This window comes from Drosophila gunungcola, unplaced genomic scaffold (genome assembly GCF_025200985.1).
Source record: "Drosophila gunungcola strain Sukarami unplaced genomic scaffold, Dgunungcola_SK_2 000001F, whole genome shotgun sequence".
Classification (NCBI taxonomy): domain Eukaryota; kingdom Metazoa; phylum Arthropoda; class Insecta; order Diptera; family Drosophilidae; genus Drosophila; species Drosophila gunungcola.
In genome coordinates, this window is record NW_026453197.1 from 1,643,714 (window position 1) to 1,667,015 (window position 23,302).

Sequence of the window (23,302 nt, forward strand, 5' to 3'; positions counted from 1 at the left end):
ATACAATTTTGGTTTTTTTTAAAAGATTTAACATAAATAAATGGTTTTTACAAATTCCTGAAAGAGCATTAGTAAAATTGGACCAGGTCCAAGACCAGATTTATTCCGCCCTGTTAGATAAGTAAGAGGTAAGAACAATTCAAGGAATTGTACTTGTTCCGCGTGAAAAAGCTGTTTTTTTTTTTATTTTATGATAAAATATATATTTAAAAACATCAGTAAAAATGGAAAGGTCTAAAACGTTTTAAAAGGGTCAAATTTTATAGTTAATGAAAGTTGAAATATCAAGATTTCTTTCTTAAAAACCCGTAAGTAAGTACAATGGTTATTATCAATTTAAAAATAAATGTATTATTAAAAATTATACCAAAAATTGCCGAGAGGCAATTGTCAGGGCGCTAGCCCGACCAATTATCGACACCCGAATCACCAGGATTTCGACGGGATGGACAACATCTACCACCAGGACAGCGTCCGGGCGACGGTCATGGAGTTGGACCCGATGACCCAGTTCATCCGCAGCATCTACAGCCAGGGCCTGATCATCATATTCGCGACGGTGGGCGCCTGGCTGCTCCTCCTTGTGACCAATGTCCATCTGCACAGGTACCTGCCCTTTCCCGTCTACGTGCTGGCCATCACCATCTTTCTGACGATGGTCGCGATGCACTGCATCCCCAAGATAGCCTACGGCTCGCCCTGGAAGTGGATAATGGTGAGTCTGGTGGTGCTGTGCACCACTGTCCTTGGCTGTAGTATCATTGATAAGCTGAGCACGCTGAACATAAGTCTGGTGATGCTCGGCGTGGCCCTCATTATCCTGGTGCTCAACTTTTCGGGGGCCAAGTGTCCGCTGGAGTTCCTGCCCGGCGGCGTTTGCTCCACGCTGCTGATGCTGGCCCTCCTGTTGGCGCTGATCGTCGTGGGCATTGCCCAGCTCTTCACGGGGTACGAGGAGCTGCTCGACGCCTTCGTCTCCATCCTGTTCATCATGGTCATCATAGGCATTCCCATCCAGGCACAGTTCAATCACGGCCGCTTGGACATCGTGGAGGTGATGCCGCGGGAGCACCTCATGATCTGCACTCTGACCTTGTACCTGCACACCATGATGTTCTTCTGTTGCGTCTGCTACTTCGTCCTGGTGACTGAGCGGAAGGCCTCCACCGAACCCACAACGGTGACCGAAACCGATAGGAAACTCTAACTCTATGATGGAGAAACTCTAGCTTCTTCAGATCTCAAGGACTCCAAGGGCCAGGATCGAAAATGTCGAGGCAATCTTGACATTCCGTCTGGGTATGGAAGCACTTTGAAGCCCTTCCCTGGTCAACTAGACTATTAACGCTACATAAAAGGCAAACGAAAGATGCACCTGACTTATTTAGGTTTAATCAAAATATGAAAAAATATTTCAAAAATTATAATGGTATAATGGGCTGCTTTAAGAAATATGTATAATTATTGATTCAAATTTTCTTAACTTTTGTTTATTTGTGTGGAAAAATTATTTTAAAATACAATTTTCGATGAATTATTAAAATAGAAATAAATATTATTACGAAAAGGAGTGTATTTTGTTATTTTGAAAAAATATGCATATGATATGATATTTATGTATATAAAGACTGTAAACTGAACTAAACTTTTTTGGCTTTTGGTCGACTTCATTGTGTGAAACAAAATTATTATTACATGCATTTTTAAGCCATTGGGTATGAAAAATATCAAAATAAAACTTATCTGGCTTAAAAAAAACTTAATACTGTCTGCAGTTTATTTAAACTGAAATTTCAGTTTATTTTTTAAGTGTCTAAATGATATGACATTTACACATCTTATTTGAAAATAGACGGAAAATACAAAAAATATAATTTTTTTATAATATATTAAATATATATATATTTTCTTTAAGCATAAGGAATTTTTTAGATATGAAGCATACATTCAGCAAATTTGCTTTACATTTTGTAATCCTGGGCCATCGATAATGTAATTTTTCAACACCATATAGGAGCCAATCTTCTTTTGTCGAAATCCCAGTAAATTGATACGAATCCCCCATCGACACATGAATAATCAGAATGCGCGCTGGGCGCCGTATGGCCTGCAGGGTGGAAGAGGCGATGGCCAACCGGCGGATGAGCCGGAGATCATAGTTATCAACGAACGGGACCTGCGGGCCTTCATCTTCCGGGTTTACTTGTCCTCCGCCATACTATGTGCCCTATCTGGCATTCCATGGATCATCCTGTCGGCCCTCCACGTGAATGTGTACGAGGACATTCCAGTTCCGCCGTTCGTGTGGCTGCTCCTGTCCTTCATCATCCTCACGATACTCAGCTGTATTCGACAGACGCCGCCCATCACCTTGTTGTGCTGGGGAATGGTCCTGGCATCGGTGTTCTTCATCACCCTGTATGGAGCGTACTACATGCATCTGGTGAACGCTTGGGTCCTGCTCGTGTCCCTGGTGGCGGCAGGTGCTCTGCTGGCCCTGCTGCATTTGTATGGGGCCAAAAGTCCGGAGATGCTGCTGCCCAACCTGCTCTGCACTTGCTGCGTCTTCCTGCTAGCCTCCATCACGATGATCGTGCTCATGATCCTGTTCCTGGTCATCCACGACCTGCGCTACATGCTGGCCTTCGCCTGTGTCTTCGTTGTGCTGATCATTTTCATGGCTCCCTTCCAGGCCCGCTACATCTGCGGAAGACTCCGACAAGTGCCCTTCGGGGAGACAGCGAGCTCCGCCAACGGCATCTACCTGCACTTTGTCTTCCTGCTCGCCTGCATGCTGGTCTTCGCCCTGTACTACCATTACGTTAATAAATAATTAATATTAGTGATGTTTGCCCATAACATGGGGGTAACTTACTAAGGAACTTGCTACTTTAAATGGTCTTAACACGGACTAAAATGTGAATTAACGAATAAAGTTTGAAAATAAACTAGGAACAGTATTAAATATAAGTATCGATTCAATAATACTATACCTATACGTTTTAGTATCATTTCTATACCGAAATGTTTTAGGCATTTTTTTAGTTTTATTTTGATACATTCGTGGTATTAATAAGAATTTTTTTATACGCAATAGTTTAAATTTCATGTAAATTTAGTTTAGTTTCTATAACAATTTTGGGAACGATGTAAGATTCTAGAATTAATGACAAAAATTGTGTATATATTTTTACCAAAAATGGTTCTTCAAGTAAAGAACAATTGTGTTAAATATTAGTATCAATTAAATACTAAATAATATATCCCCTATACTTTTTAGTGTTATTTCTTTACCGAAATTTCTGAAACTTTTGTCTAAAACATTTTTTTAAACCTAATAAAAAATTTATGTAAATTTAGTTTAGTTTCTATGAAAATTTTTGGAACGATGTAAGATTCTGGAATTATTGACAAAAATTGGGTATGTTAGTACCAAAATTATTCTTCGTGTAAAGAACATTTGTTCTCTTAATTTAAAATTGAATGTTCTTTTAAAACTAAGTAGGAATTTCGTGATCTGCTTTTTTGAACATTTTTGAAAATTGAGGAAGACTCAACATTGACAACATGCCACGTTTCCGAAGAGCTGCCTTTGGAACCAACGAACCGGATGTGTACGGCGTTCCTCCGGATCCGAATATCAGCCATGCAGCTCGGATCTACGGACTGAGTGCCGCCCTGGCTGCCATCGCCCTGACTCAGTGGGTCATTATTTCCCTGTGCGATTTTTCCATCCACCACAGATCCGAGGTGCGCTACGGCTGGTGGCTCCTGTGCACCTTCTTTGCGGTGGCCACCTTGGCCTGGACCAGAATCGGACGCAAGGTGCCGTATAACTACATCCTTATTGGGGCCATCGTGGAGAGCTCCACCATTTACATAGCCATGGAGCAGAAGCACAGCGCCAATGTACTGGTCAATGTCTACGCCGTCATCGTGGTGGTTTGCCTGATGTTGGCCGCAATTTTCTGGGGCGCCTACTTTCCCATGTTCATTGTGCCCGGCGACCTGGTGCTCAGCATTTTGGTGGCCATTGCCAATATCATGATCATTTTGTTCTTCATCAATGCCTACTTCGTCGGCTACAAAGAGCTATACCATGCGGTTCGAACCACATTCGCCCTGGTGGCCGTTTGCACGGTGATGTATACCGCCACCATTATTCACGATCGCCAGTTCGAGGTGCCCAAGAACGAGTATCTGTTCCTCAGTGTCCTGCAGTTCTTTTCCTATATGATCTTACATGAACGCATCCTGTTTATCGCCTATCGAAGTACTGACAAAATCCAATGCTGACATTATTTGGCCTTCTACTTTTACTTTTAATTTATTAAAAATACAAAAACAATCCACCCACTAAAGAGTGGACTCTAATTATCTACCTAAAATATCAATTCTGTTGACTTTGAGATCTCTGCCTATAAAGATACTTTTTGTATTTGTTTCATGCATGCATTATCGTTTTTTGTATACGTTATTGTATTGTTCTTGCGGAAATTTTCGGTTCATTGTTTTGTTACTTCGGGCAGAGTTTCGTGGCATGCGCCAGAACCAGACAATGGGTGAATGAATTGTCTTGAAGTGAAATTAATAAACAAACCGCTAAATTGGCAGTGCACTTTTTGTTGGGGCGTGTGTGGCGAAGGCATTCATTCACGGAACATGTGATTCAGCAGCAACCTTTACAGAAGTAGGTAAACAGCAAACAGAGAATCCTAAAACCGGATTCATAATCGCAATAAGTTTCGTAATAATTCAGTTTCAATAGATTTATATTTCTTCGCTCAACAAACTGTGTAAATAAAGGCCCAACCGAAACAACTTCCTGCATATTGAAATTTAATCATTCAGGCGTGGAGAAGGGGAACTCCGTTTGTCCAAGATCATAACCATCCCCGGCAGTTTTAATAAGACACTCGCGCATCGATTTGAACTGGATTAGGCCGAGGAGAAAAAAAAAAGTAACTCTTATATGAAATTTACATAAGGTACATCTATCCTCCACTCCACTTCGGCTGTTTGATAAGCTGCCGTAACCGAAGAAGAAGTGCCACTGGAAACAGGATTAATAGAGCAGGGTACTGGACTGCAGGACTGTCCAAGACCAAACAAAGCGGCAGCTGGGCGAGACAAAAGATCGCGAGTCCCTCAACAATGCAATATCCACTTAAGGTCCAAGCGAGGCGAGAGGAAACTCGTTATGAGTCACACAAATCTCAGAATACGCGGCGAGGGTCCATCTGCGATCCATCTATCCTTAAATTCCAGTAGTAGCAATATGGCAGTAAGGCAGTAGCAACCCTTTATTCGAAGGCGTCGCGGTCAGTCGCGAAAACAATCAGCGGCCATAAATGTTGATTATCAGGATGATATCAGTGTGCATAGCGATAAGTGATGATGATGATGGTGAAGATCAACGGCAGCCACCACCACTGACACTGGGAGAAAAATCGAAGTTTTGATGATTAAATAAAACTTGAATATGATGTAGTAGGAAATGAACATGGTATAAGAAAATAAAATAAATAAATACATTTTTGTATAAGAAACGAGTCTAAAATTGGTATTTAATGGCGAAAGGTTACTTAATTATTCCTAAAATATTTGAAAACAAATTTGAAGAATAAATAAGGCACATTTAAATAGATTTGTGAACTTATTTTTTTGACCAATAACGTTATTGAATTAAAAACAAAGTTCGAACAAGCTATATTAGGAAATGGAACAATTTTTTATAAAAGAGTCTAAAGTATAATTAAAGTATATATTATGTTTTTATTTTGTCTTTTCTTAAAGAAAAACAAAATACACAGCTTGTAATTAATGGATAAAAATAAATTATTAAAAAAATTGACTTATTTGTTTTGCTTGTAAATAAAGCTAATACATTTTGTAAGGAATTGCTTAATTACATTGCCATACACCTTTTTTTTCCAAGTGTAGAAGCATTATCACTCGCAGCAGCTTTCGATCCAAGCATCTGGACCGAAGCTGCGCCGAACTGACCTGAGCTAGTTACCTTTCGGAAAAATCTTACACGAAAATCGTGGGAAAATTCCCAAAAGCGCATATCGAATGCAATTAAACGTTCGCGACGTCTCGCGGTGGTTACTTTACTCTGCCACCCGAAACCCAATCCCGATGGCCAGGGGTTGTTAATGCGCGCGGAAAACTTGCGCGTTTTTCCAAACTCCCATTTTCACCCTCAAAACGCAGGAGTGGAAAACGGGGAAAAGGGAATAATTCCGCTTGTTGCGTGGTCAGCTCGTGATTTACCTTTCCGGTGACAAAAAAAAAAAGGAAAACGCGGAAGCATTGTAAGTCGACCCGAGAGAAGGGGGCTCGACTTTTCCGCCCAACTTCTGCTAACGACTTTGGTAGGCGGTTGTGTGTGCCTTAACGTGGGAAATCCGGACTTCAGTGTCAACTGGTAGCTGGCTATCGAAGGCTTTCGCATAATTAAATGCAACGAAATGTGGCAGCAGCAGTTTGATTTCTCCCCAGATAACTGAGCCCAGCCAGGGTGGTGGAATTCGGCGTAATCATTTACATTGGGTCGTGGTCCTAATGGCCAACGCAAACTAGTCCGAGGAGTTTTTGGGCATTTTAAACAAATTTCAGGGGAACGAATTTAATGGCTTAAACTCGATTTCTACAAAATTCATATAATTTTATATAAAATTTGCCGTGTGATGTTAATTTTTTTTTCTAAGATGTCCTGACTAAATTATTGATTTCCAAATAAGCATTGGTCAAGTAAGCATGTGTAAGCATTGGTCAAGTAATAGCTTGTTTACTGTACCATTTTTTAAATGCCTAAATGTAGTTTTGAACCTAATAAAGAGTTTTCATTGTATCTATGTATATCTATTGTTGTGCTGCTTGTCCAGGATGAGAAGGTTTTTGCGTCAAGTTTATTTTTTTCGATCTTGTTCTTTCTGAAATCGGTGGCTCCATGGCTTTAATTTCATTAATACGAATATATTCCTGTGCTCGATTTGGTCTGGCTCATCCTGAGTTGCTATCCCCGGCTTTACTGGCAGTGTTTCTAAGAACATTATGGGTCCTTTTAATTGATTTGCTGGCCAGCGGATCAATTTTGGTGCTCTTGAGTTTTTGTGGGGTAAAATTGATATTTTGATTTATGTGCAAAACTGTTCTTTACATTGGGATTTTTTATAAGGAGCTCCGTTCTGAACTTGTCAATCGTCAATTGTATGCCTCTCGGCAATGCACCAATATGTGTTCTGGAAATCTACACTTACTTTGTGAGTATCCTTATTTGCTTTCATTTTTAGCCAGTAAAAAACTAAACATAAATTAGTAAAGTTCAATTTATTAAAATAAATAAATAAATAAATATAAAAAAAACTAAAAGTTGAAAAACGGATATATTTCTTGAAACAATATTTGTAAGTCATATAAGGTATCGCTTTTTTTCGCAAATATTTCTAAAGTATTTAAAGAGCCAAAAATGTCACTTTCAAAAAAAAAATTATCAAAACGCTGACGTGGTAAAAAATGTATTGGCCGGTCTCGGTATCTGATCACCGGAATCTTTTAAAACAAAAAAATTTCGTTAATAAATCTTTTTACCTACTTTCACAGAAACTCACTAAAGAAGCTTAGTAATTTTTAATACAATTTGAATGGTAAAACCTTTTTAAATTTGTAACTGGCTTTCGGGAAAGCCATTTATCAAGCCAGGGTGAAGTCAAGTTTCAAGAAGCTCACAACTTGATTTTAGTTTTGGTTTCCGCTTTTCATATTCGCTCCAATGCACTCATGTTAACTACTTTAGGGGAAATACCAGAACCAGAACCAAAACCAAAACCAATGGCCATTACCTCGGCGTCATCAGCATATCTTGGTTCTGTTGCGTTCCATGGCTTAATGCGAAATAATTACAACTTGTTCGCACATCATTCAGCACAAGCTGAAAAAAATTATCTGTCAGCTCGACGTCCCCTTCATTTGTTTGCCCAATGACGAATGTGACCCTCCAATGACGAACGACGGCGATGGTGGTGATGGTGATGGTGGTGATGGCGATGATGATGAAAACTTCAAAACGACACTTGGCTTGTTTGCTTTTTGCGTATTTTTTGCAAACCAAAGAAAAAAAAAACTTTGTGGGCGCGTCGGTAAAATTTCAAAGTCGGCATCATTAACACCAATGCGCCATTTTGGTATTTCGATGTCGATGAGTTGTTGAGTGTTGATGGTGATTGATGTAACTTTTGAGCCAGCCAGGCAGCCAACCAGCCAGCCAGCACTTGGAACCCGATCTCGAGTGAGTGTACCAAATTGGTAGCTTGCTGGCAGCCCATTGCGACCCATCGAAAACCCTACGGCTGTATGTTTGTTGTTTTAGTCCGTAGTCCCAAGCCCGCGCCCCCCCGGCCTATGCTAATTTGTTATTTTAAGCATGTTTGTTTGCCCACAGGCCTCCAGTCCTCCGAAATCCTCCCAGCCCTGCAGTTCCTGTCGAAAATATTGACAAATGCCACTGACGGCGGGGAGTGGAAGTGGCTGTGTCTGCACCTGAGGCGAAATATACTCTGCAACAAACAACAAACAAGTAAACCAATTAAAGCAAAAGATACAATTTGAATTCGTAATGGCCTTTGTGAATGCTCCGTGTTTCAAAATATATATTTGAAAACAATCAAATCGGTTGTTTCACCGAAAAGGGGTGTTTAAAAATCCCAAAAGTAAATTAATTAGAAAGTAATTTGTTAGAAGAAAATAATTGGAAAGATTAGTCCTCAAAAAAATGCTGTTCATAGTTAAGTTATTTTAAATAGTAAATAGAAATAAAATGATTAATTATATTTAGGTAGGGCAATTAAAAACCCAAATAAAAAAATAATAAATTAATTTGGAAGTAACAAAGAAAGCTGAGCAGCAGTGTAACCACCATTTTTTTTTTTTATTTTAGAAGAAATCTGGCTACTTCAAACTAAGCCTAACACTAGTAAAAATGCTTTTGTTTGTAAAAGATAAAATTCTTGTTTTACAAGTTAAGCCCAATAAAAAATTCAGGGTTAGAAATATGGCACAATCAAATAACACTGAATAAAGCAAATTAATTAGAAAATAATTCTGACAATTCGGAAAAAAAGATATAGGGGAAACTCTTAACCCGGAAAGGGAAAAAAGAGCCATCCTAAAAGAGAAGCCATGGGAGCTTACTACTGTTACTACTTGACGGTCCTTTTGAACCGTGTAAACTTTAACCAGATCCTCAATAGCCTCATTAACCCAATTCCGAAGTCTGGGACTTTGACATGTCTAAGCTGGTTATAAGCAGACCCGGGTGGTCCTATTCCGGTATAAAAATCACCCAAAACGCTGCCCAAGGAGGGATAACAAGTTCTGACCCCAAATAAACCATAACTCAACGCACTAATTACGAGAGAGACAAAGGTGGTTGGGTGTCTAACCAAATGGCAATTGCACATTGACTTCATCACTCGGGCCAGAACCAGATCTCGGAATATTCAATTACCGCAAATTTGTCGGCAGAGGCAGAGGCAATGGCAGAGCATAAATGCAATAATTATGAATCAAGTTGCCAACGGAGTGGACTAGACCAGATCAGACAGTCGTAAGCCGACCCTCGGAGGTATGTATTCGTTCCTTTACGGGGTGGAGTGATACATTCGCACAACTTCCGTTGAAAGTCATGTAACTTATTTCTTGTTACGCTTCAGAGATTTCCACAGTTGACATTGAGACCTAGCTCGAGACCGGGCTGGCGAGTAACTGAAAACTCGAAAACTAACCCAAATAGGTTTCGGAAGCTGCGGTCGACCGAACCTCAGATACTTTTAGAAGAGGGGAGGGTTTTGCTCCTTGGGTTTTTTGTTTTAGTGGTGGACGCATTTAAATGTGTTTCCAATTTGTACGTCCCATATCCTTATCACTGCCTGGAGTGGCACTCGTGAGAGAATTCCCAGCACCGCAGACCTCGAACGAACCGCTCGACTGACTGCCAAACCCTGCCAAACCCCCTCTACGACTTCCTCCTGGCGGAGAATACGGGTATACGAATACGAATGTGACACCACCTCAGCGGGCATTCTCGGGATGTGGACTTTAATTATGGGTGACAATGGCTGCGGAATTGATTTTCGATATTTGATCATTCGCTGCGGTTAGTTAACGCTCTTTAGCGATGAAAGCGCGACAACCGCAGGCTCAATGGGGTGAACTCAGGGGCTCAGGGGCTCCGGGGCTCCGGGGAATCAGATATCGCAGATGGAATTACGGCAAATGAGGCGAGTGCAGCACTTGAGGTGCACTCGGATCTGATTTGCAAGGCACTTTTTATTCAGTTCAGCAGTTGAGGATGGTTTCGAATCGCTGATTTATGATGGTTAGCCAGGCTAATTCGAAATGGGTTGATTTAAGGCTCTAACTTCAAATATAGTCTTTAATTTAAGATATGAGATGAAAATCGTACATAGGTATGTCCTTAAATTAGTTTAAATTAATTTTTTCTGAAAAATAATTAATTTGAAAAGAAAATTTATGTTTCTAATTGGAGTTTATATATTTATTGCACAGTTTTTCAAATACACTTAAGCCTTCAATATTTTATTTTTATTTATTATTATTTGATGAAAAAACACACCTTATAAACATTAAACCAAATAAGCAACTAACCAGTACCTGGCTGTAAATTAATTTATTTTAAATTTTTTAAGTTATCTAACAGACCCATAAACAACTAATAATCCCATGAAACGGTCAATACTAAATTAAAAAAACAAAAGATTTAATTTATCAAAAATATCTAAACTTTTGGCCAAAAACAGACAAAAAAAGGACCAATAGTTCAAGTCTCTACTAAAAAATCAGTTTCTATGTCCAATTCATCTCTCCTTTTTGTTTTGTTAAAAAAAAACTTGGAAGTTCTATTTCATTGTCTACTCCCTTACGTTATACTTAACAAAATAATGGACTTATATCATATTGTTCTTGTATGTATTTTTTAATACAGCGATTTTAGGCAATAACAATTTATTTTTTATAACAAGGTTGGCTTTGTAAAGGTATACATATACATATCCCTGTCTGGGAGGTCTGCAGGGTGGATTCGCGCCTTTTATCTCTCCGCAAAAAAATTAGTATCATTTTTGAACAGCTTTTTGACTAATTTATTTGCATTCAATGAAATACACAGTCCCATTTCACCCTTTAAAGCACAATCGAAATAGCAATTCCTTTTGAGTATCAGAACCACGTTAGTAAAAGGTTAAGAGCTTGGGGTGTATTGTTTTTCCTTACTCTAAAACAATGCCTGCTTGAAACATATAAAATTAGACCGACAGTCGTCTAGCAATGTCCTAGTGTGTAATCTGCATTTAGCGCCAACTGATCCTACAAACAACAAGCCCCTAAGTTCATTCCACTTGGCCAGAGTCCATTTTCAAGCAGCTTAGTGCAGTTCGTGGAAAATGTTGTAGACGCCGTTCTGTCTAAGAACTTCCACTTGGCCAAGTGCCCGAATCAGGTAACTGAACAGTTTTCTTGGCCCCCCGCAAAAGCGACCTACCTCTACCTGTTCACTGAGGCCGTGAAACGCCTAAAACTAATTGAGACCGCCCTCATTGAATAATTTCAGGAGATTTTTCTTTCTTTTTTTTTTGTAGCCGAGATTCTCCGTAGACAGAAAGGGGCCACAGGCGAGCAGAGTGGCAACTGAGAGCTGAGAGCTGTGGGTAATGATGATGTATGGGTAATTTGAATGATTAATGGGCTGCGCTTTATGCCAGTGTTCCGGTCACAGTTGAAGGTTTGCCCCGGCCAGTCCGGCACTCGGTAAAAGGATATCGTGGGCATAGATGTGAAATTTAATTAAAATATTTTTATGGTAGCCCCAAAGAATGGAAAAAGGTGTGTAAAGGTGTGTAAAGGTAGTTACGACGGCATGCGAAAAGGTGCACCGGGGATCACTGATTTGATTCGATGCAGGGGCATTGGGTGCGAGGAAAGAAGTTTCAATTTAATTAGGGAGCCACTTTAAAATTATTGTGAAGTCGATACAAAAAAACGGATTTACTTAAGGAATAAATAAAAATATATTATTCGATCAAATAAGTATGTACAGACAAATTAGTTTTTCTTGAGGAAATGAAAAAAGTGTGATATTTATTATAAATCTTCCTAACGCTACAAGCTTAAAACTTCTATATTACTGCGCTTATCACTAATGACATTTATTATTTAGCACTTACAAAGGCAATTTTACGTTGTATTATATATTATAAATTCTTAACAATTTGAAGTGTACCACAGTTACGAAAAAGTTTGCCACAAAACTTTTGAAACTGCAGAAAAAAGTGGTAAATAACAAAATAAAACTAGAACCTTCTTATGAATTTTCAATGACCAAAATTAATGCATACAAAGGACAGTATAAATTGATAAAAATAAAATGAATAATAATTAATAAATATTCCATTAAAGACAAATGTTATGTATGATATTCAAAATAAGAGATATTGTGGTAAAACAGAAAATTTTATATTTGAAGGCATATTTCAATAACAAGGAAAATTATTTATATTGCTCTGGTGTATTGGGAATGCAAATAAGAACAAAATTTAAGATTGTTTATATATTTTGTGCAGTTTATTTTGGCTAATTTACTTAAGTTTATAACAATTCAGTAAGTTTTTTTTGTGTAAGGTGGTTGGGGTTAATGTTTCAACTAGGTAAATATTTTCGTATCGAAAAATTTAAATCTCTGCAGCTGAAATTATGTTTCCCAAGTGTGCTGTGTGTTCTGTGCGCTGTCCTGGCCGCACAATCATTATGAACTATCTGACCGCAAGCCAGACCCAATAAGGCGGCACATCCTTTTGGGCCTGTGGCCATAATCAGCACACAATCAGGCCCACGGACGACTGAGCGGATGGTAAAAATTAACTTTTTTAATGAATGACGTAGAAGGGTGTGCCGCGGAGGAAATGGGAGCAGACTGGTGGCCTGTGGACAGTTGCAACGCAACGTAACGTGACGCCAAACGCATTATGTCATATCGCAGATTGAACCAGCGAACCGAACGAAACCGAGCTGAACTGAACTGAACTGAACTGAACTGGGCTGGCGAAATGTTATGGGCCAAGAACAAAAGACCTGGCCAGAGAGCCATCCCAGTGGCCATTAAAAATGTATATTTTAATTTGATTTTCCTCTTGCCATTTCATTGGCAATAATAATCATGTAAAGCGACCTCAGCCCCCCGATCTTCTCCAGCCCTCTCCTGCTAAGCGGATGAGTCCGGGGCCGGTTGAAATTGGCACCGAGCAGCTTATAAGGCTATTATATCTATTGGGCCTAAGCCGTAATGGCAGAAACCCCATCTCTAAGCCGAATTCGAACCGGAACCCGAACCCAAACCCCTTTGAAAAGACAAATCCCCGTGTTAGGCTTTTGATGCATCAGCAACTGCTGCAACGCCTGCAACTCCCGGCAATTGTATCTGGATCTGGAGAGCGTCTTTGTATCTCGATATGTGTATCTTCAACTCACGGCTCTCGGTTCTGGGCTCCTTCCCAGCGGACATGTGCGGATTTATTTCGCGCAATGAATACGCGGCTTATTCGATTATTGTATGTAGAAGTATAAGTCCGCTTTCATTTCCTTTTCAGCGGCCGTGATTGAACGCGAGTTATCTTCCACGACTTAGGCGTTGTCTCTTCCAATCCCAATCGAGTGGCACAAAAGGAGGTCACACACAAGGACTCGATGCGACTGTCAGCGGATTATCCTCGTTCCCCTGATGCCCGGAATACCCGGATCCCCCGCCCTCCCTGCAAATGTGTGAAGATAATTGTCAAGGTTCACGGCTGCCTGACTCGCTGATGGCTAAACCTTTCATCACATTTTTCATTTCATATTCCATATTGCTTTTTTAATTAAACCACTTTCTGTGGCTTCTACGAGTGGCTTATGGAAGCCATTTTACTTGGCCTGGGGCGAAAAAATCATAGATATTGCCCATGAAAAATGGTGGCGGTAATTGCAAACCGCTACCAAATAATGTCAAGTTCAAGTCGACGTCTTGAACTAAATTTTCGAAAATTCGTCTAATGGACTTTACGTTTTAGGTAAGCGCGAAATTTGAAAGTAAAAAAGGTCTGCATTTTTAAGCCAACTGTGTAAATATTAATTTAGTTGTTTACTTTTTGTTTGTCAATTGTCAATACAATCGGCTATGTGCTTAGTATCACTTTAAACAAAACTCTTAAAATAGTGAATTGTTAAACAGGTTATTAGGCACGTGATATTGTTCTTATATAAATGATTTTATTATAACAATAGTGGTTACGCATTTATTACTTTGCTGGCGCTATGTACACAAGTTTAAGCTTGTCTTGCAGGAATAAGAAGTATTTAAAACTACAGAAACACAGTTTTTTATAAATAAAAATTTATAAACTGCGCTAATTAGTTTATATATAAAACATTTGGTTTAATTATTTTTTTTTGCTGTATAGTAAAAAAGAATAACACTGGATTTAGAGACCAAAGTGTTAGGGCCATCGACTATCTGGATATCAGAATTGTATGCATATTGTGGAAATTGTATTTAAAGAAATGTAGTTTGAATTAAATATTGTTTTGCTGGATCTTCAACATTCAACTTTTATTTTCAACACAAGATTAGTTTAATTAGAACCATTTTTATGTTTCTCACTTATTTGAGTAATTTATTTTTTAATTTGAAAACAAAGAAAAGGGAAAGAAATTGTATTACTGGGCAATACCTACTACTGTTATTGAAACTTGTAAAGATTTAGTGGAATCTTCAAAGGGGCTGCAGAGATTCGCGTTCACTAAATATACAGCTCTAGCTCCACTTACTTTATTTTTTCCATGGGATTTTCCGACGCCAACAAAAATGGCACCCAAGCGGACAAAATGGCGCTGGCGACTGCCATCCGAGCGCTGACCCCAACTCTGGTGTGCCATCCGTGTGTGTGTGTGTGTGCTAATTTTTTTCTGCCCTAGGCAAACAATATTTTGAGCGTTAAAACCGACAAACAAATAAACAAAGTCACAGGCAGCAGTGGCGGCCCGACAGCAACAACCAGTGTGTGTTGTAATAAATTATGTTTGCTCAAAATTTATGCCCATATACGTACTAGTATGTATATGTATGCATATATGCAATTCCGTCCTTTTGTGCGAGAGTGTGTGTGCTCCGGTCCAATATTAATACCTTCATAATTAATGAGCGTCCGCTGCGGCCTCGTGCACAAAATGCATATGCCAAAGCCGACGCCCAAAGGCCATCTCCCCCGAACCCCTACCCCCGCCATGAACTCGTATTTGTTTATGCATTTTGTGGCTGACAGCATCTGTCATTTGCCATTGGGGACGACGTGTTCGGGTCTGGTAATGTCAACCGCCCCGGCGGTTTAAGTCAATATCAATCCCCGCCAGTCGCCCACCAACTGCCCATCCTCATTCCCGCCCTCCCTTCGTTCCTGGAGTGTCTGTGAGTAATTGCGAAAAGTCCACAGAAATAAATGAAAACAAATTACCGGATGGCCAAATATTATGGTGGATAAATGCATCCGAAAGTGTTTGCTCTAGTATTTGCCTTGCTGGGAATTTTTTAATTGTTTTGGCAGCTATTCCATAATTTATAAGGGTAAGTGCAATCGATCAAAACTACTGTAGGTATTATTTAATATATTCCCTGTGAATTCCTCGCTAAATTATTAATGCAAACTCTTTGCAGTACTTAACAAGAAACCCTCCTAGTTAATAATATAATACTATATCATTCCAGTAAAATATATTTTTTTTCTGCTACTACCTACTTTTAGCAGGGCTGTGAACACATTTCAAATTGGCTTTGTCGATACTGCTGGTACAGGTTTCAGGTTTTATTTTTATTAAATAATAATGCCAAATATATTTTCACTGTTTTTCGAAAGATTGTGTATTTTTGCATTAAGTCTTCTCATTTTCACATGGACACTGATTAACTGATATCAAATTTTGTTACGAAAATGGTTAAGCATTCGACTAAATAAAAACACTATATATTTTCTCTTTCGTTCCGCTTAAACAAAAAATTTGAAGCTTTTTGTCTACACAGGCATTATTTATTGCAGCGTGCCCAATAATAAAATAAAATAAAAATTGATTTAGACACAACTCCCCAAAATATCGATTTTTTGACATTGGGTAAGACTAAATTATAAAAATGCGATAGTTTTTTTTTAGACGAGCTAAAGATTACTTGTCCTATATTATTTCAAAGCCTTTAATATCTAAGAATGTATGCAAAAACAAAACTTCCTTTGCCATTGTAAGTTTTCTAGGTATATAAGAAAAGTATAAAAAACTCTAAAAAATGTATTTTTAATGTTGCTTATTTATATCTTTTAACTAATGGTCATCCCATCTTAATAAAACTGTAGAGATCGCCGTACTATTGTGTTTATTGTTAATTATTTCATCCTGGGAAAACAGTTTAAAAGAAAATTGGTGAAATTCGATAGCATGGGAATGCAAAAATGCCGTGCAGGACTTTCCCACACCAGGTGGCTCCCAGGATTTCAGGACACACAGCACGATCACTTACCCCACCGCCCAGCGGGGTAAGCAGTTTCTGGCGAAACCGACCGAGGGATCGTAAAATCTTTCACACCTCCGACGCGGCTGGATGTCCCAGGACGAAATGGGCGACAAAAGTCGACTGATTAATCGGAATATATCGATCAGGCCCGAGGCGATGCAGCAGACAGCCTGGCGTTAATGTTCCGCTGTCGGGCTGCCTGCTGATTCCCAGCCCCGAAGCCAGAACTCCGAAATCCTGCACCTGTGCGCGTCCTGCGACGATTCAGGTGTGCACATTAGTCACAGACACAAACACAAGCACAAACTCGGAAAATTCTGGCAGCGGCAAGGGGGGAGAAAAAGATAAAGCCAGGCAAGGACGAAAGAGGACATTAACGAGCCAGGCAGTTAGTTGCCTTTGCCATCGATGATGCAGCACTTTGCATGGTAATTTCAGTGGGGAATATGCTACTCGGATCGCCTGGTTCCGGGCCCTCCTTACACCACACCCCCCTCATCGGCACATGACAAATGTTTTTCAATGCCAGAAATGTTCACAGTCATGGTCATTTAAAGCGGGTCCCTTCATAATGCATCGGCCTCATCGGCCCTGCCGACGATTTATGCCAAATCATTTGGCCAAAATAAATTAAATATGATTTTGGTTTGTCAGCCGGACGAAAGCTGATTTATAGGGCCCGTCATTCACCAACCCAAACTGTCGTAAATTGGTCAGGACGGGCCACTCCCACATGTTGCTTAAATATTTTATTTGAGTTAAATTATCTGTTTCAGAAGCCCATTATAATTTCAATCTCTAAATAGTAATTTTGTTTAGGTCTCTTCCCTATTTATTTAACTCAATTCGCTTTGAATATATACATTCTAAGATGTTAAAAAATGTTCTACAATACGCAAACAATATTAATACTTATATAGTCTCGTTTACATTTAAGCAGCCAATGATGGATTAATTGCAACCGAAATCAGTGAAGTATTAAAATCAATTACAATTTCCACCTACACTTCATTAAGGAGAGATTAAAAATACACAAAAGCAAGAAATGCTAAATTAATACAGCTTAATAACCATGAACAATAACGACGGCAGGGGTATTAGTGGTTTTTTTCAGGGAGTTTTCGTGTTTGCCGAGTGCACGAAATTTATGATCAATTTTTAATATATTTTATGTGAATTTTTAATTTGTCGCGTTTGCCCGAGAACCTCACACCACCGAATTAGGATTATGCATAAACGGTTTTGTTTTATTTTATTTTTTTTATTTTCCATTTGCCTGCTACGCTTGATTCTCTGTGTGTGTGTTCATTATTAATATTTCAATAATGTTGAGTGGGGCTCCCAGCGAGACTGCCTTAATTTAATATTTATTTATATAGCTCCACGAATGTATAATAAGCGGGCACCCAGTTACTAATTAATATTAAAACAAGCGAAGCGCTGTTTAAACCGACAGTGATCAAAGTTCTAAATACAGCAGCAGCAAAAGGCTAAAAAAAAAAATTTAAATTGTTCAAATAAATTAACAACAAGCACAGTTCATAAAGATTCAATAAACCCTCAGATTTTTGGGGAAACAAACCGCATATCATCCCATCCTGTTAAGTTTTAGTTCTGGTTATCAAACTTAACTTGTTATCGGAGAGCATCGTCTCAGTCTGGCCTTTGACTTTTTTGGCTTTTTCTTCTTTGGAGATTTTTATTTCTGTCTGCGACGCGTTGACTAATTTTAATAAAATAACAATCGATTTTGAAACCGAAGAAGAAGGTGTGAAGTATTAATAAGATGTCAACGAGAAAATGTTAATTTCGTAAATAAGTCGAATTTGGTATCATCTTCTTTAAGTCGAAGCAGGTTGTTTTGTCTTGTTTTGGATTTTGTGGAGCTCTGCGTTGGGTCATTGTTTTTATGCAGAAGCTAACATATTTTAGGCTTAAAAACCCTTTGAGTATGCATAATTAAGTATATATTACACTGGAAGGCCAAATTGCTTGTCGAATGAATGAATTGAGTTTTGGTCAAAGGGCATTCTAGTGCCAGAATAAGTATTTGTTATAATTTGCTTTAATTAAAGTATATAACTAGCTTGGATTAAATTTGAAATATGTACATTTTTAGGATCCTTCTTATGTGTCAAGTGTATTTTGTTTCCCTTCGGTACATACTAGCTAGCTTTGTATATCTTTATTCCTGTGACACATCAAGTTTTAAATAACTTTCTTTAAGACATTTATATATGTCTTTCGCGCTTTTTCCCTTTACAGTTTTCGTTGCATCATATCACATTACAAATGGATCGACAAGACGTTTCAATTCCTCATAACTACGGTCTTGAAAATTTACATAACTCACTTTTTCGGTCCTGAAGCCTGCCACTAGCCATGAAATATCATTCGACGGAGTTATTTCTGTGTTCTGCCGAACGGGCCGAGCAACCGCATTTCTCATTTGGTGTTGGGTGCTGGATTTGATTTTTCAGTTTCTCTTGTGCTTCACCCTTCTGGACCATCATCGACTTTAACTTGCACTCGATGTCTCACCTTTCGAATGATTTATTAAAGTGTCATTAGTGCACGAACGTTGGAAAAATGAAACGAAACCGAACCAAACCAAACCAAACCAAACCGACCTGACTATTGAGTAGCTGCCGGAGTGGGGGCACCAATGGGTCTGGCATTTTTTGGGTCTGGGGGTCTTGAGTGCGGTAATGAAGTTACCAAAGTCCCCATACCAATACCCCTCCCCATCCTTATCCCCATCGAGTGAGCCTCATCATCGATCGTGTAATGGCTGCGTTAAGTAGTTGATGTCTGAGGTGGTTGCCTCTTGTAAATTTAAATGAAGCGAGCATCCATCTCGATCTCCGTCCCAATCACACATTCGGCCCATTACCGTTAGCCGCGATGCGCAGATGCCATGATCTCTTGCCTTTGACCCATCGTCGTTGTTTGACAGCCCCGTTGATTTATTTGCGCCCATAAACACGGCTACATTTTCGACTCGAGGCGAGAAAATTAAGTTGTTGTCGACTATCGAACGGCACAGTGCCGCCCCGATCTGATAAGCTCGATAAAAGCGTCTATAAACCTAATATACGACCGGCCGCACTTGACCTAACAGATCAGTTGTCAACGGCTTATCAGATGCATACGTCAGGTGCAAACTACAAGGCTGAACTAACTGACACGACTTTTCTCCAAAAAGAATGTCAATTCATCAGAGAGTAACAGATACAGAGGTTATTTAGCTCAGATTCCTTCCAGGCTAGAATTTGATTCAAATTAAGAAAATAATTTGAATAAAATAATGAACATGTCGTTAAACTTTTAATAAAACTTTTTTATTGAATCGATCTCCCAAAATCTTTAGCAGTATGAAATAAATAACAAACTAATTTTTTGGAAATATCTTTTTAGCTCTAAGGACCAGATTTTAATTTAAAGCTTAAGCAAATTGCTTATAATGGCAAAAAAACTATGGAAATTACAAAATTAGAGTTATTTTTCGATTAAAAAAAAAACTCATATTTGTATTTGTGTGAATTAAAAAAAGCTCTCAAAATTTCTGAACTGGTAAACTTACTGTAAATTTACTTTTTTTGATCTACCAATATTTTTAATAACTTGCCATAGAGAAAAGAAATTAATATATTTAAATAAAAAAACAGGGTTTTACAAATAAGTCTAATTTGTTTTTGAGGAAAACTTTTTTCCACCTTCATATATCGGTATTAACATAAGGACTAATATAAGGACTATAGTCCTTACAAGCTTTACTTTCTGTAAGAACAGGAGATATTGAATAATTTGAATTTATCAAATATTTTGTGAAACATGATATAGATAATATAGAAAATTAACTTGCTTCACAATAAATCAAAACTAGTGCAAATTCAGTAATTCAACTAATTCATTTTGAATAGAGATAATTTCGTAGAACATTACATATGAATTTTAAATCTGACCGATATTTTGTACCTATCTGACTTTTAAAACCCTATCTGTCCACACGAATATCTGCAAATGCATATTCATTTTGGCAACGCCACCCTTGACCAAGACCCATTTGGACTTCTTCCGTTTTTGGATCGGTCGATATGTCAATGGATCGATGGTTGGAACACCTGCGCAAGTCACGTAAAAACTTCCACGGCTACCTTTAAACAGCCAACAAATGATAACCGTTCACGCCGCATAAATTGATGATTGTGCCGGGGATTCGAGCTGCGAGGCGAGCGTCCCAATCAAATATTCAAATTGGAAGAGGTTTTTTTTTTGGAGGGGGCTTCGGCGTTCATAACTTCATCTTTAAAATGAATCGATGAAATATGTACCAAAGCGAAGCGAAGCGATGTGGCGCGGCGAACGGCGACAGTTAGTGACTGTCGCGCCTCATATATTTGCCGGCCAACTTGTTACTGTCAAAATAAGTAAGAAGGGGTTCTCTATGGGCCGTCTAATGCCCCATAAATATATGCCTGGCAGGGGAGTCGCTCGACCAAATTGTAGCGCCCAAAAACAATGGATATACACGCGAGTCCATGGGCCGATCTCTCGTGGCTGGTCAAGCATCCAAAACTCTGACCACGGGGTGCTCCAACCGAGGGAAACCCATTGTCACTCACTGGTTCGCATCGATTCGGATGGGATGGGATGGGATCGGATCTGCTTGGACTGGGGAATGCTGGAGCAGAAGTGCCATCGTGATAACTTCATAACTTAACGCATTTGAATAATTTGGTATGCGCATTTCAATATTTTGTTTGTCGCAATGGAAATGGTATGGGAACTTGGGGCGGGGGCAGCGAGGTTTCTGTGGTCAGTCGGAAAATATTGACAGCGACAAATGTTAATGGATAGATATACATTTATGTACCGATTCATCCGCTTAAATCAGAAATTCCAAAAAATATTGTTCCCTATCAACAAATGTTAAAACTTAAAGCCGGTTTATCAGCAGATTTTAGACTACAACACGGTTTTCTGTCCTCTTAGGGTAATCTCAAGTCGAGTCTTCCGAATTCAGCACCACACGTTTATTCATTTTTTCTATTAGCAACACATGCGCCTTTGTACAAGATTAGTTATAAAACAACGACTACAACCAATGTGTCAACATTAATTACAAGCAAAAGCCAACAATAAAAAACATAATTGTCAACCAAAAACAAAATCTACAAAAAAAGGTTCGTATTATTAATGATTTCAGCTAAAACAAAAAACTGTAACGGTTTATAAACTTCACATTAATAAACATAAATCATTTAAAACTTTGCATAAATATCTGAAATGAAAATTAATAATTTACGCCTTAGAATGAGCTACAATTAACAAGCGAATGAAAAAGCATTCATAAATAAAAAACGATAAAAGCAATACATGTTTTGTAAACAACAAACATTTTGCTGAAACGGACAAAACATATTTGACAAATTAGCAACATTAAATAAAAATTAAAATGCTTTCAGCATTAAGAAAAATATTTAGCTGGGATTTAAACAGACAAATTATTAGTTGGAGAACCGCTTTAAATTGCCTCGAGTCTCATTTCTTTTTGTGCTTGGACTTAAGCCTTATCCAAGAAGTTAATCTTTGGCCATTCATCAATAGCAAATACAATAGAATTTTTGACTGGTAGCGCTTTATATTTACGCAAACAGTTATTTGATAGAGACTGAATAAAGTGTTAATGAACTTACTTTTACTTAGTCACATTTATAGCTCACTGTTCTATGAACCTCAGTTCATTGTGCAGTATATAAATAAAAATACTACTTGAATATATATGTCCATAAGAGTCAATGTTTTTAAAGTTTGATTAGAGAGACCGTTAAATTTAAAAATAAATCAATTTACAAAAGTAAATTTAAATAAATTATGTCTTTCTTGTTTTAACTAGAATACCAAGTACAATTTGTACTTTTCTAAATTCTGCTATACATTACTATATACTTTCAAACAATTCCGATCGCTCAATTAAAGTTAATTTCTAAATTTGTATTTAATTATATTGTGATTTTAAAATAATCAATATACAAATAAGTTTTATTTAGAGCCAAAAATATTATTTTATTTAAAAGTAATCAATATAAAAATAGTTTTTTATTAGAGCGAAAAATTAAATTTTATGCTGTTCCCTACTGAGGACAAATTCTATTTTTTTTAGCGTTATTAAATTCTGCCAGCTGTTATACGTTTCTGATCACATTCATTATATGTTAATTTCTAAATTTTCATTTAATTATACGGTATGCATGGGATAGCGCCTGCTCAGGCCCAAAAGCCGAAAACTCAGAGCCAAGTCGGCAAAGACGGAGCCGCCATTAACGCAAATGACTCTGCAAAATGGCGGCCATATTAGGCAAGAAGACCAGGCCAAGACCCACTACCAGTGCGAGTACCAGTCCCAGTCGGTTGGTCTAACCCAACCAGAAAATACGGACCCAGTCTGGTTTGACAAGCGCATGTTGATTGGGGCAGCGAGATTGGCAAACGGCAACCACTGCGTTGCCACGATGCCACGTTACCACGGAGCACATGAGCACATGAGCCGATGATGATGACGATGGCTGATGTTAGTGCTGATGATTGCGATGATTACGATGGTGGGGGGCGCTGTGGCCGCCGCTGACAGTGATGACTGTCAAGAGCAATTAAAGTCAAACTCAAGTCCGGGGGCTTAGATTTTTCGCC

General features: G+C 38.6%; 3 protein-coding genes across 7 annotated transcripts; all 3 read left to right on the forward strand.

The window, feature by feature from the left end:
- The first annotated feature begins 354 nt into the window (after positions 1 to 354).
- On the forward strand, positions 355 to 1,434 carry LOC128261540 (uncharacterized). 5 transcript variants are annotated; one of them, XM_052995278.1, is made up of 3 exons: positions 355 to 715; positions 790 to 948; positions 1,019 to 1,434. In XM_052995278.1, the coding sequence occupies exons 1-3, from the start codon at positions 446 to 448 to the stop codon at positions 1,205 to 1,207; spliced, it is 618 nt and encodes a 205-aa protein (XP_052851238.1). In that variant the 5' UTR covers positions 355 to 445; the 3' UTR covers positions 1,208 to 1,434. The 5 variants fall into 5 exon arrangements, with proteins under 5 accessions (XP_052851238.1, XP_052851237.1, XP_052851241.1 ...); XM_052995277.1 differs by having other exon boundaries at positions 355 to 948; positions 1,005 to 1,434; XM_052995281.1 differs by lacking the exon at positions 790 to 948.
- A 557-nt stretch (positions 1,435 to 1,991) lies between these two features.
- LOC128261594 (uncharacterized) lies at positions 1,992 to 2,847 on the forward strand. The gene has a single exon (XM_052995374.1). The coding sequence runs from the start codon at positions 2,072 to 2,074 to the stop codon at positions 2,831 to 2,833; it is 762 nt and encodes a 253-aa protein (XP_052851334.1). The 5' UTR covers positions 1,992 to 2,071; the 3' UTR covers positions 2,834 to 2,847.
- Positions 2,848 to 3,491: 644 nt separating this feature from the next.
- LOC128261612 (uncharacterized) lies at positions 3,492 to 4,389 on the forward strand. Its single transcript, XM_052995393.1, has one exon. The coding sequence runs from the start codon at positions 3,568 to 3,570 to the stop codon at positions 4,294 to 4,296; it is 729 nt and encodes a 242-aa protein (XP_052851353.1). The 5' UTR covers positions 3,492 to 3,567; the 3' UTR covers positions 4,297 to 4,389.
- Positions 4,390 to 23,302: the final 18,913 nt, after the last annotated feature.